This window comes from Chelonoidis abingdonii, chromosome 6, assembly GCF_003597395.2.
Source record: "Chelonoidis abingdonii isolate Lonesome George chromosome 6, CheloAbing_2.0, whole genome shotgun sequence".
Taxonomy (NCBI): Eukaryota; Metazoa; Chordata; order Testudines; family Testudinidae; genus Chelonoidis; species Chelonoidis abingdonii.
In genome coordinates this window covers 88,328,575-88,341,942 of record NC_133774.1, presented here as the reverse complement: position 1 = coordinate 88,341,942, position 13,368 = coordinate 88,328,575, and the positions used below count along the sequence as shown (strand labels likewise).

The window sequence follows — 13,368 nt, the reverse complement described above, 5'->3', positions numbered from 1 at the left end:
ACAATATTACAGAAATGTTTATTGAAAAGTACACACAGAAGTTTAAAAAAAAGTCAAATCCTGATCTATAAATTGTGATCTTGTTAGTGGGAAAAAAATATTCACTAGTGGCCCAGCCTTGATACTGAATCCCTACAGCACTCGAAAAGGAAACATAAATTAAAGCTAATTTATAGAAGGCTAGAGGGCATTTGCAGGTTTTTTTCCCCTCCATCTCCAGGGAGAGTTGGATCATCCATGAAAAGGTGGCTAACCAAGCTGTTTGGTCATGAACTACTACATAAACAAAATGTCTGAGCATGATGGATGAATAAGACATTCAGATCTGTATCCTGCTGGGTACTGTGACCCTCAGAGGTAAAGGACGAGCAGGCAGAGAGCTAGCAATCTTCTAATTAGATAACCCACTGCTTTGGATGTATGTGTAATAGAAAGATGCCAGAGGTAAAGCTATGATCATTACTAATGCCTGAGCACATTAGGCAGTAGGAAGGCAAAGGCAATTTAAAAAGTAATAATGCATTCTACTATGATGCTGAAAGATTTCATAGTTTAAGAGCTATACCTAAATGAATTAACATTTTTTGGGAGTGCACCTTACTGAGACAATCCTGCCATCTTCCCACAAAGAAATGCAAAGGTCCTAACGTAAGCATCCTTAGGAACACTTCAGAATACAGTCGATACCTCTTATAATGAAGTCATTTTATTTTAACAACTTTATTCTAAGCGGAGGTTCACACTAATCAAATTTACAATTTACACATTGTTGTAATGAAGCAATTTGGGACATTCATTCTACTTCACTTTAAATAGTTTCAGAGTGCACCAGGAGTTCCAATGTACCATGGGGATCCAAGGATAGAAAGCTCTCTGGAAGTATCAAGTATTATTACTTCTTATTTTACATACTTATCAATATATGCAAAATCTCATTAAATAGGTTGAGCTGAACGCATTTGAGTACCTCTTATAACCAGGGTTTTTTTCAGTGTCTGAAATAATGATGTATTACTAAGGGCTAGATTGTGATTTTAGGTACCGCACAGGAATTGCCCCGGAAGACTCAGAGAGGCGCACAGCCGGGCCACAGTTTCTTCTCACTTATTCCTTGCTGCCAGGGTAGTAATTTACTACAGGCACAGACCAGCAGAAAATTCCTACCTCCTGCCCCAAACCGGCTCAGCTACTCTGCCCACTGCTTGTCCATCTGCTCCAGGGAGAGAGTAAACAGTTTGCTTACTCTTATGCACCTGGTCCCAAGGTTCAGGTAGATCTCAGAGAGGTGTAAAATGGGCTCTTACTTCATCCTTAGACTTGCACATGAGTGTAATCCAGGTCACAGTCTAGTCCTAAACTGGAGGCAATCTCGTTCAGAAACAATACAAAATTCTGTTGTCCACTTTTATTTTTAGCTTAACTAAGAGTTTGGGCCCCACAAAGTAATTATAAAAAGAAATATTTTTAGCTACTTCTCCCAATGGGCTTTTGTTTACCAATAACTTCACTTTCCATCATTCCACTTTACTGCTGCTTAAAATCTTTTCTGAAGGTTTTTGTTCTCCCTCATCAGTAGCACTTTGATGGTAAGATCAAGAACCACCTTGGCACAGAGGAAAAAAGAAAAATTGCCTTGAGTGCATTATTGACAAGAATGACTGAGTTCCTACATACATGTCTAATGAGGCTGATTACTGCAATTTCTTGGTATTTCAAAGTTTCTCCCTCTTCAATGCCCTAAATACTTACGTTTATTCTTTAATTTGGCTTTTGAGTGTAATTAGTCATTACTAATATGCAATTAGTACACAATGTCAACAGTGATATGTCCTTGAATGAATGTCTAACTCATTTTTCTTTCTAGACAAAGAATTCATATCATGTCACAAATACTGTCAGAAAGTTTCAGAATAGGTATCCTTCACACAAAGTATTTTAATAGATTTTTGTTGTTAGCAACAGAAAATATGTTTATGGTAATTACAAAAATTTCTCTTCTCTCAGACAATTCCCTTTTCATGACACAATAGATCACTTAACATTATACTGTAGCAAGTTACACAGCAGTTAAAGAAAATATTTTCAGAATCCTCTGTTACAATCTAAATTAAATAAATCTTCTAGCAATAATTCAGCAAAAATTTTTCTAAAAAAAATTCTAATTTTAACTGTATTTTAATTAAACAATAAGATGTACTATAAAGTACTGTTAAATACTTTAATTCCAGAAATTAACCTACCTGGTATGGAAAACACACATAAGAATTAGGTATGGAAATTGGGTAGATATAAAGGACAACCTGTCATTACAAGAGACCAAAGTTCAGTACATATTTGCACACCTACGTTTGCTTGCATAATTCCTAGTATTTTGCACGCAAATGTAGATGCACCATTGCATGCTTACCTAAAGTACAACTGCTTGCTGTCCTTCACTAAAAAAAAAAGGCCCGAAATATCAGTAGTTGCACTTTTTGTCATTAGCTTCCAGTGTAAGTTAGGTGAATGCACATGGTGCCATTATTAAATGGTCAAAGAAATTAAAAATTTGAATTTTCATCAAAATTTTGAATTTCCACAAAACAAAAGAAATTTTCATAAATCTTCTCATGACAATATTATCGGTTTTTCAATGACCTCTTGCAATTACCCATATTCCCAACCAGGTAACATATATTACCAATGGTTATCCATTTGCCCCCATATTGGTATATATACACCTTTGCACTTCCTTTTAACTTCCAGGAATGAAAACAGATGTGTTGGAAATGTTCTTATGGAATGTAATCCTGGCACCACTGAAGTTAATGATAGAAACAGAGATACTAGAAAACAATGAAAAAGCCTTTTCTTGAGATATTTCCAGTCCAATTTCATGAATTCGAGTATCCAAACATTTGGATGCTTATCCAAATAGATTTTCTGAATCAATTCAGCTTCATCTACTATTAGTATTAAATGAAATTACCATAACTCCTCCAGTAGTATGTATGCAGATATGTCCACAGCTCTTCTTGATACTTGTATATGAGACAATGGTCTAACTCCCAGTGATAAAAATCCTATGTTTCCTAAAACTTTAAACAATTTTTTTAAATGTGCTCACCCTTTATCATTTCAACATTCTATGCAAGAAAAAGTTGAAAATACTCACTGACCCACATTTACTTTTTTCTATATAATAAAATGCTTTGGAAAAAATAAGGAAATTTAAGCAGAAATCAATAGAAAATAGACTCACCATCTCTTCGATTAAGCCTTGCAAAGCCAGGACTATGACTGCTAGACAGCTCTGATGAACTGCTGAATGAAGACTGAGGCAAGGCAGACACCAGCTGATCATCACAATTATCTGTCAGGGAAAAACATCATGTTCAGGTTAATGCACTGAACACCGCTTACTGAAAATTATCACCAAGAACCAACAGTGGAAAAAATATCTGAATTGGCCTTTTGTTTGAGGAAGCACGTTCCAGAATGTCTCTCTCAGGGTCTATTATATGTACCAGATTAATAAAGAGCTGGCACTTTTTATCTCACAAATATTTCATCAGATTGCCACGGTGTAATTTGCTGTATTCTCTGACTCCTTATATTCCCCAAGTTCTAACCTAACTTTGCAGACAGACTTGATAAATGGCTCACAGCTCACTAGCTACTATTTACAGGGATAGGTACTGACACCTGCCAGTCCTGCTTTAGCTTGAGCAGCATGAAGCTTTGACCTGAGAACCCGCTTTGTATTTCTAGGTGTTGAATAAAATCACATTACATCCAATTACTATGTCAAAAACAAAATAAAACAAAACAAAGTGCTACATTAAGATGGATGTCAAAAACAATGGTACCTTAAGTTTGCAAAGCGTGTGTGTGTTTGATGTAGAAGCAACATGAATTCACTGTTAGACAATTATTAGAATGTGAGTCTCAACTTCATACAGAAAGAAACCACAGTGTTTCAGATAAGGGGATTAACTGCAGTTCACAATCAATGGTGCATAAGTAAGCAGATTCTAATCAATATTTTGGATGTTAAATCCCTCTCCAGCTCAATTACTATACAGGACATGTGTTCATTCTCCATTTATATTGCAAAATATAAATTGAGAATCGATACCTGTTCTAGTTTTAGCTGAAGGAGGACTGACTTAAAACACACACAAGAAGTGTAAGCAAGTCTTTTCCTGACTATGCTATGCTGGTATTTGTTGCTTAGAAAAAGAGGAGAAATTATGTAGACTATCACTCTTTGAGATGTGGCTTGTATATCTGAAACCCTTACTGGGATCATGAGCATCTTTTAGATGCAAACAAGAAAAGGAGGATCACTAATAATTCCTACTGCTATCAAGAGATGTGTAGCATTAAAACTAGAGGAAGACTGATGAGTCTAAGACAGCTCTCTCACTTAAAAAATTAGCAATACTATGTATGAAAGACTAAAGAAATAATCATCATCTAAGGAATAATTGTTTGTATTGCCAATTAGTAGTGGTTCTTTTTTACCAAATGTACAGTCTTGAGTTTGTTTTTTTCATTATTTTCTAAATTTAAACAAAGAATAATTTTTAAGACATTTTCCTAAGAGGTGCTGACTACATTTGCCGGGAGATGAATTCACTCAAATCACATAATCTTCACTAGACACACTTAGCATACTGCATGTCTGCAACCAAAATGAGTAACACTACAAATAAATACTGAGAAAATGCAATGTGCCACATAGAAACATCTAGTTACAACAAACATGGTGCTACAGCCTGCTTGATACTGAACTCCTTACTTGTGCTAAGTTTTCATTGAATTTAATGAGAATTCTGAAAGCAGGATTGGACTTAGTCATTTATTTGTATTGTTTTTCTGTGTGCGATAGACACCCACAATAATATGACATGCAAAATTATATAACTATATATACTAGGGCTGTCAAGCAATTAAAAAAAATAATTGCACTCTTAAACAATAGAATACCATTTATTTAAATATTTTGGATGTTTTCTACATTTTCAAATATATTGATTTCAATTACAACACAGACGACGAAGTATACAGTGCTTACTTTATATTTATTTTAATTACAAGTATTTGCACTATAAAAACCAAAAGAAATAGTATTTTTTCAATTCACCTACTACAAGTACTGTAGTGCAATCTCTGTCATGAAAGTTGAACTTAAAAATGTAGAATTATGTACAAAAAAATAAAACAATGGAAAACTTCAGAGCCTACAAGTCCACTCAGTCCTACTTCAGCCAATTGCTCAAACAAGTTTGTTTACATTTGCAGGAGATAATGCTGCCCACTTCTTGTTTACAATGGTACCTGAAAGGGAGAACAGATGTTTGCATGGCACTGTTGTGGCTGGCGTCACAAGATATTTATGTGCCAGATGCGCTAAAGATTCATATGTCCTTTCCTGCATCAACCATCATTCCAGAAGACATTCATCCATGCTGATAATGGGTTATGCTCAATAACGATCCAAAACACAGTAGGCCGACGCATGTTCATTTTCATCATCTGAGTCAGATGCTACCAGCAGAAGGTTGATTTTCTATTTTGGTGGCTTGGGTTCTGTAGTTTAAGCATCAGACTGTCGCTCTTTTAAGACTTTTGAAAGCATGATCCATGCCTTGATCCTCTCAAATTTGGGATGGTATTTCAGATTCTTAAACCTTGGATTGAATGCTGTAGCTATTTTTAGAAATCTCACATTGGTACCTACTTTGTGTTTTGTCAAATCTGCTGAGAAAGTGTTTTTAAAATGAACATGTGCTGGGTCATCATCCGAGACTGCTATAAAATGAAATATATGGCAGAATGTGGATAAAAGAGAAAAGGGGACATACAATTCTTCCCCAAGGAGTTCAGTCACAAATTTAATCAACACATTTTTTTTTAACAAGCATCATCAGCATGGAAGCATGTTCTCTGCAATGGTGGTCAAAGCATGAAGGAGCATGAATGTTTAGCATATCTGACATATAAATATCTTGCAACACCAGCTACAAAAGTGCCATGTGCATGCCTGTTCTCACTTTCTGGTGACGTAAATAAGAACCAGTCAGCAGTATATCCCCTAAATGTAAATAGACTTGTTTGTCTGAGCGATTGGCTGAACAAATAGTAGGACCGAGTGGACTTGTAGGCTCTAAAGTTCTACATTGTTTTGTTTCTGAGCGAAGTTATGTAACAAAACAAAAAAAAATCTACATTTGTAAGTTACATTTTCATGATAAAGAGCTTGCACTACAATACCTGTATGAGGTGAACTGAAAAATATGATTTCTTTTGTTGATCTTTTTTACAGTGCAAATATTTCTAATAAAATAATATAAAGTGAGCACTGTACATTCTGTATTCTGAGTTGTAATAGAAATCAATACATTTGAAAATGTAGAAAAAATCCAAAATATTTAATAAATTTCAATTAATATTCTTTTGTGTAACGGTGCGATTAATCACGATTTTTTTATTGTGATGAATTTTTTGAGTTAATCATGTGAGTTAACTGTGATTAATCAGCCTTTTTATATATAGATATAGATAGATATATGCACACACATACATACATCCATGTATGAGGGCTAAAAACTTGTTTTCACTGTCATGTATGTTTGTTGAGCAACATTTTTAATCAAATAGTAAATTTACCAAAACTGTAGTGCAGGTCAAATTCAGCAAATAGTTTTTGCTGAATAAAAAATAAGATTTTTCCCCCCCCAAAAAAATTATAGCATGTGTGTGCAGGGTAATTCCCTTGAGGAGCTCCAGTGTGCCTGTTGTTCGGATTTTGGAGAGGGAGAAAATGTAGATGAAGCGAACCTCTGCTCTCTGCTAAAGATGAAAGAGGCAGTCAGAGCTGTGATGAGGTGATAGGATATTGGCTTTTTGGCAAACACATCAGCATAGTGTTGATATCTAAACAGGAATTCCTGGAGCCACTGAGGAGGTCATGAGGGTTGCCACACTGCCTTTGGATCCTCTCTTCACATCTCTGAATTCTCTGGAGGACCGAGTAAACTGCAAAGGATTGTGGGTTCCAGGTCAGCTCTCTGGAAACAGGATTGTCAGCAAGATGTGGAGTCAAAGCATACTGTGCCTGACTACCAGCAGATGCGTGAGCCAAGGACAACTTGTGAATACGGTATATGAATTAGCACAAGCTGAAGGACTTCTTGCTGGCCTGGAAGGGTTGTCTGATGGGTGACTGGTCCCGAGTGACCTATCTATGGACTTCAGTAACTCAAGAGAGTCCTTATGCTGGGTGGGGGTATTGTGTGTTCGGATGAACTCCAGATACCTTAGGCACTCAAGTCCACTAGTGCCTCTATACTCATGTCGGGCATCACAGAAGGCCAGAGCTAGAGAAGGAGTTGGAGATGTGTTGGATGCTGATCTGCCATTACCTGGATATTAGTAGATAAGTGTTGGAGTGGCCTGAGTGGGAGGGGGAAGTGTGCCAACTCAGCCTACTATCAGGACTGGGAATTGGTGTTTCCTGACCCAGTTGCAGCTTGGATTTTGCATCAAAATGGCCTGCCAAAGTGTCCTGGTTCCCTGCAGTATTGGCATCAGCAAGATGCCCTGTATTGATTCTTCTTCATATTGGAGAAATGGAGACAGACTTGGTCTACTTGCATGGGTTCAAGCAATGAGGAAATGTAGGGGACTATGGAAGACTGTGTCACGGCCTAGCTAGGGTGTCTCCGCTTTCTCGGCGGCCTTGTGAAAAGCCCCTGCTTGCTAAGTGGACGGTCATTGTAGGACACAGCATGCCAGTTATAACTTGCTTTTAACTGGTTGAAACCAGTTTGTATGGCCTTAGGCCAAAGGACGGACATAGCCTGTGGGAAGTCCCTTTTTGCATATGTATGAGTTGCTTTTGTATTGTGTATATATAGCTGTATGCTCCCGGTCCGCCTTTGGACTCCGACCCAGGCCGAGCTGAGCTTCGGTGCTGGGTTCCCCGCCTAAGTGACAGCAACGCCCAGGGTCCCCGTTGCGGATGTCTCACTTTACCTTCATTAAAGCCAAATAACTCACTGTGTGTGTTGGCGTCGTCCTTGCAGAGCACTCAGGCACTTAACAACTGAAATGAGATAAATCAGAAGAGAATAACAATAATACATTCAAATCAAAGTCCTCAAACAGACTAGTATTGGTTTTTAAGCAGAAAATTTTCAGTTTGGGGAATTTTCTTTTTCCAATCAGACCTTGCCAGGGGAAGCAGGGAGAAAATGTTTGAGTTGCCTTCTTCAGGACAGCTTGCCCTAGACATTCCAGCTGTGGGTCACTGTCGTGGCCTTGCTGAGAAATGGGGTATATTTATAATTTTAGGAAGTCCCAGGGTGTTTGGGGGAGATTATGAGGATGCTACCTTTTGAGACAAAAACTAAGAAATACAGACTAGAGACTGTTAACGAAAGGATGGTGGTTCGAGCCCACCCAGGACGGCGATGAGTTCATGCTACTTCCCTGAGGCCTGCGGGGAGCCTTGGCAGTCCCATTTTGCTGCCTCTTGGGCTCCGTGCTTTCAGCTGGAGGCCCAAAGAGCGTGCTGGATGCCATTCAGAAAGCCGTCTCCCAGTAGCCGTGCCGGAGGCTCAGGCTTAATCCTGGAGGCCGAGCACAAAAACTTTCAGCCGGGAAGTTTTGCTCCCTTCCCGCCTCCGGCCAAGCGGCAAGGGAGAAGTGGAGGAGACACGCCGGCTCAGAGAGGCCTCCCTCCCACTTCCCTGTAGGCTGTGCAAAGCCCTTGGCCTGCCTCATGCCTGGTCAGAAAGAGGCCATGCTGCCCAAGCCTGAGTCAGGTGCGCAGCTGCCCGCCCCGGCTGACGGCGCGCAGAGCCACGCGAGTCAATGGCAGGTGAGTCGGGAGCCTCGGCTCTTTCCGCTGACAGCCACACAGGCTGCCTAGCGGCCCGAGACTTCCCTGTGTTCTCCCGCCGCCCGCCGGGGTGGGTGGGAAGGGGAGAGGAAGCACTGCAGCCTCATTCTGGGACAGGAGGAGGCCCTGCCATGCCCAAACCTCCCTCTTGCCTTCAGCCAGGCAGCCAGAGGTGCAGGGAGCTCCCTGGCAGGCCGCCGCCTCAGCCACCTCTTGCCGCTCTGCTGGTCACCGCCTCGCTGGAAGGCTCAGAGGGAAAAGAGAGGAGCACACGGTAGCAGAGGATGGTTTCGATCCATCGACCTCTGGGTTATGGGCCCAGCACGCTTCCGCTGCGCCACTCTGCTGGCTCTTCAGGAGCCTGCCACCCAGCCGCCACTATCCGGATTATGCCTTACGAGCTCGCGCTGGGCAGGCAGATGCGCAGGCTGCTAGGCAGCTGCCCTGGTCGCAGGATTTTACAGCGTCTCCAGGGTAAAAGGGATTCATTTGGGTTTGGACCCCACTGGGAGCTGGGAGCTGAGTGCCAGAGACGGGAGCGCTTCTAAACTGTTTTCAGTTAAGCCTTCAGCTTGCGGGGACGAGTTCAGCCTGGATCCGTGTCTGCAGCAGGCAAGCGCCTCTTGCTCAATCGCCCCCCCTCGCTGTCTTAGCAGACTAAAAGCCCGAGCAAACGCACACGCCTTGCGAAGGAAGAGAGCCGGGATCTCAAACAAATGTCAACATTTTATTAAGAAGACGTTCAAAGAAAAAAAAGCATACAGGACAGCGTTTAGGCGCAGAAGGTTCTGGTGATCAGGGAACAATGTCCAGATTACCAGGGGGGGCAAGTTCGGTTAAGATCGGGTGGCCTAAGGAATACATAATCTGCAACAGCCCGAGCGGGGTAAAAGGTTAACGTACAGACACTGAGTTAGGAGGGTATGTTGTCCACGTGAGGGCTACGTTCAGGTGTGGAGTATAACGAGCGGATAGAACGATGAGGATGCATTGAGCCGCGTTTGGTGAGTTTGAACGTTGTGTTGTTTGAATCTTTGCCACAATCTAGTTTAAGCAGGTGGCTATGAACTCTCCCTGCCATCTCTTGGTGATTGTTGTAAAGGCCGTTTGAAGCTGATGTCATTTGCATGGTTCCACCCACCCCGGATTGCACGATGGGAGTGCTTGTCCAAAGGGTGGTTTCAGCTGCTGGGATCCCCAGTCTCTTTGTCATTGGGGCAGGAGTAATCAGTGTTGTTCCTGTTCATTTTGGATCAAGGAGAGAGTAACTGTACCTGGCATTTGAGTCCTGAGAGCTTCACCCTGGCCTGAAAAGCACTCACCATTAAGGCTCTGGGTTCCAAAGGCCCCAAGCTTGTGGGAGTAGGAATGGATGTTTGTTGGTGGCCTGGCTGGTGCTGCTGTTTTCCTTCCTGCCGTCCCTGGTGTCTAAAGATAGAGGCCTTTTTGAATCTCTTTGAGTTGTTGTTAGTGCTGCAGTTGTTTGCCTTCAGCTTATGCTTGGATCTCTTTCAGGGTATGTTTTTGGGTCTGAGAGGTAAAGACTGCTCTGTGTGTGTGTGTGTGTGTGTGGTGTTATGGAGTGAAGCAGCAAAGGTTGGTTGCAGAGGTGGTGCATGTGCCCCAAAAGTGGTGCCCCTCCCCCCACCCCAGCTCTGGTCCCAGAGTCCAGACTTTGCATAAACCCACCGCTGACCTGTGACTAAGAATCTGGCCCTGCTAACTCTTCAGCAAAAGAGGCCAAAGAAGCGTAGCAAGCTGTACGCAGCCCAGTGCTCTTTCTGTTCTTCCCACAGAACTTTCATTTAGCAGCAGTCATTTTTTATTTGGAGCATTAAACCAAAAATGGTTTAGAATTATAATAACTCTATTTCTTAACTAGAGGATATAAAGGACATAAAAGTGCATTTAGTGGTTTTAAGAAATCCATAGTGCTAAAAGCAAATATTCTTTTCAATCTTCTTGTTTCATTATGCTTTGAAATCCATGTCCCTTGCCTAACGAGATTTATTTAGGTTTTGTGAGTACCGGAATCATGAACTGCTAAGTTCTGTTCTACTGCCTTGATTTATATCACCGGAATAACTGCACTTTATACCCTGTCCTAATAGAAATAGACTGGGGATCCCACAGCTGCTGAAATGACCCTTTGGACAAGCACCCCCATTATGCAATGCGGGGTGGATGGAACTATGCACATCAGCAACAAAAGGCCTTTACAGCAGATCACCAACTGATGTCAGGGTAGAGTTCATTCTCACCTGCTTACATCCTCCCCCAGCCAAGGACTGATGGCCGTGATAAATCACATTCCCTATATACCAACTCATTGGTCTTGAATGCAAAGTTATGACTAGCAAATGTAGCCACCCATCTCTGCCTTGTAGCCCCTGCTTGCTAAGTGGCCGGTCATTGTAGGACACAGCATGCCAGTTATAACTTGCTTTTAACTGGTTGAAACCAGTTTGTATGGCCTTAGGCCAAAGGGCGGACATAGCCTGTGGGAAGTCCCTTTTTGCATATGTATGAGTTGCTTTTGTATTGTGTATATATAGCTGTATGCTCCCGGTCCGCCTTTGGACTCCGACCCAGGCCGAGCTGAGCTTCGGTGCTGGGTTCCCCGCCTAAGTGACAGCAACGCCCAGGGTCCCCGTTGCAGATATGTCACTTTACCTTCATTAAAGCCAAATAACTCACTGTGTGTGTGAGTCTCGTCCTCGCAGAGCACTCAGGCACGTAACAGGAAGGGACTGATAATGTGGAGACTTAGAGTGGGCAGGAGCTCGGAGAACCATTTTTTTAATGGAAGCTTTTGGTCTGGTAGTTGTCAATCTTGATACATAGGTTAATTAAAGCATCCAGGCTGAACTGGCATTCCACCCATGCTAGTTATTGTCATTTAGGCGGAGTCAGAAATGATAATGCTGGGTGGCTTTGTTCCACTCGCTGTCTATTACTAAGTGTCAGAATTCTACTGCATATTTAGAAACTGCACTAGTTAGATTACCTGGAGACTTGTTCTGATGCAGGCCCTGATTCCTCACAGCATGTTACTTCTACAGAAAACTCAGCCCCATATGGCTCAGAAACTTGGTCCTCAGCTCTGTAGAAACCATATCCCTTTAGTGCAGTGGTGCCCAAACATTTCCTCTCACTCCCCCCTTACCTGTAATGGTATGTGTTTGCACCCAACCCCCAGCCAGGAGTGGGACTCAGGCCCCTCTGTGTCATTTGATGCTCCTCCGCATCCTCCTAAGGGGTGCATTCTACTGTTTGGGGACCACTGTTTTAGCGGACAAAAACTCACATTGGCTTTGGACAGGTGTATCAGTTGCCTTTTAAATGTCTGTGTCTGGTGATTACATTATCCATTAGGTACCCTTCATCTGTAGAAACCACTGAGAATATTCAGCAATGCTATTTTATTCTATTTAGAATATCTAATAAGAGCTTTACTTTGATAGCTGCACAATGCGCTACATGCACAATGCTCTATGTGTGACATTCCCAACCATGCTCATTAAGTATATACACCTATATATTCTGCATTGTATTATATTTATATCCTGTCTGTCTCTCTCTATATATTAGACACACACACAGATAGCTGAATATACATAAGCTATTATTCAAAAATACAATATTGTAAGACAAAAATGGTTTGTCTCATACAATGCATTGACTGAAGAGAAACGAGCCAATTACTGTAAATACATTTATGGGTAATCATACATTTATTGTATAGCAGTTGTGGGGAATTTTTCTAGGAAAGAAACCTGACACTGCCTTGTCCTCTATAGCTTATCAAACCTAGCAAATATTGAGGATCCGGTGTTGCTATTCATTTTAACCTAAAATTTAGTAAGAACTCCTGAACTAAAGCCAAAACATAGCTTGCAAGGGTTGATAACGGTCAGATGGTCTGAACTGATTTAATTATTGCATTTAATAAAAGATATTGCATACAGATCATTTTCATTTGGTAGCTTTAGAACTGAAATACATATTACATGCATGAAAAATTTGTTTACATGCATGAAAAATTCGTTTAGTGTCAATGTAGTTTCCATGGCTACTATTTATTACTTCTGTAGGGTCTGGTGAAAAAACTACTTTGTAATGTCTGACAAGAATACTCCTCCACATTGGCTATTGCCTAGTGCACCAGCCTCTTTTTTCCCCTTACTTCTGTGGTGAAACAGAAGTCTATATAAGTTTAGGCCTTCCAGCCAGCCACTTCCAGATTGATACTAATAAAGAATGATGTACCCAGGGAATATATTTTCAGCTAGGCTGTAAACTGATCGGTTTTATAACCATATTACTTTACTTTACTGGCACTACGCTTGATATACAGGAGTCTAAATGACAGGTGATGTAAACCCTAAGTTTAGACCTTGCAAGAACACAGATAATAAGGGGAAAGAGAATAAAGAGTCAAGTAATATTCTGGGACTGCTTTGATCTATGAATACCTC

General features: G+C 41.1%; 1 protein-coding gene and 1 non-coding gene across 2 annotated transcripts in view; both read right to left on the bottom strand.

Annotated features, from left to right (window-relative positions):
- Window positions 1–13,368, bottom strand: part of CNTNAP4 (contactin associated protein family member 4) — a 291,312-nt gene that overhangs the window by 237,121 nt on the left and 40,823 nt on the right. Inside the window, exon 2 of the mRNA XM_075067493.1 lies at window positions 3,242–3,352. Within this exon, the coding sequence (XP_074923594.1) occupies window positions 3,242–3,352 (111 nt within the window). The remainder of the gene's footprint in view (window positions 1–3,241; window positions 3,353–13,368) is intronic.
- TRNAM-CAU (transfer RNA methionine (anticodon CAU)) lies at window positions 9,166–9,237 on the bottom strand. The gene has a single exon. It is a non-coding gene; the product is annotated as a tRNA-Met (tRNA).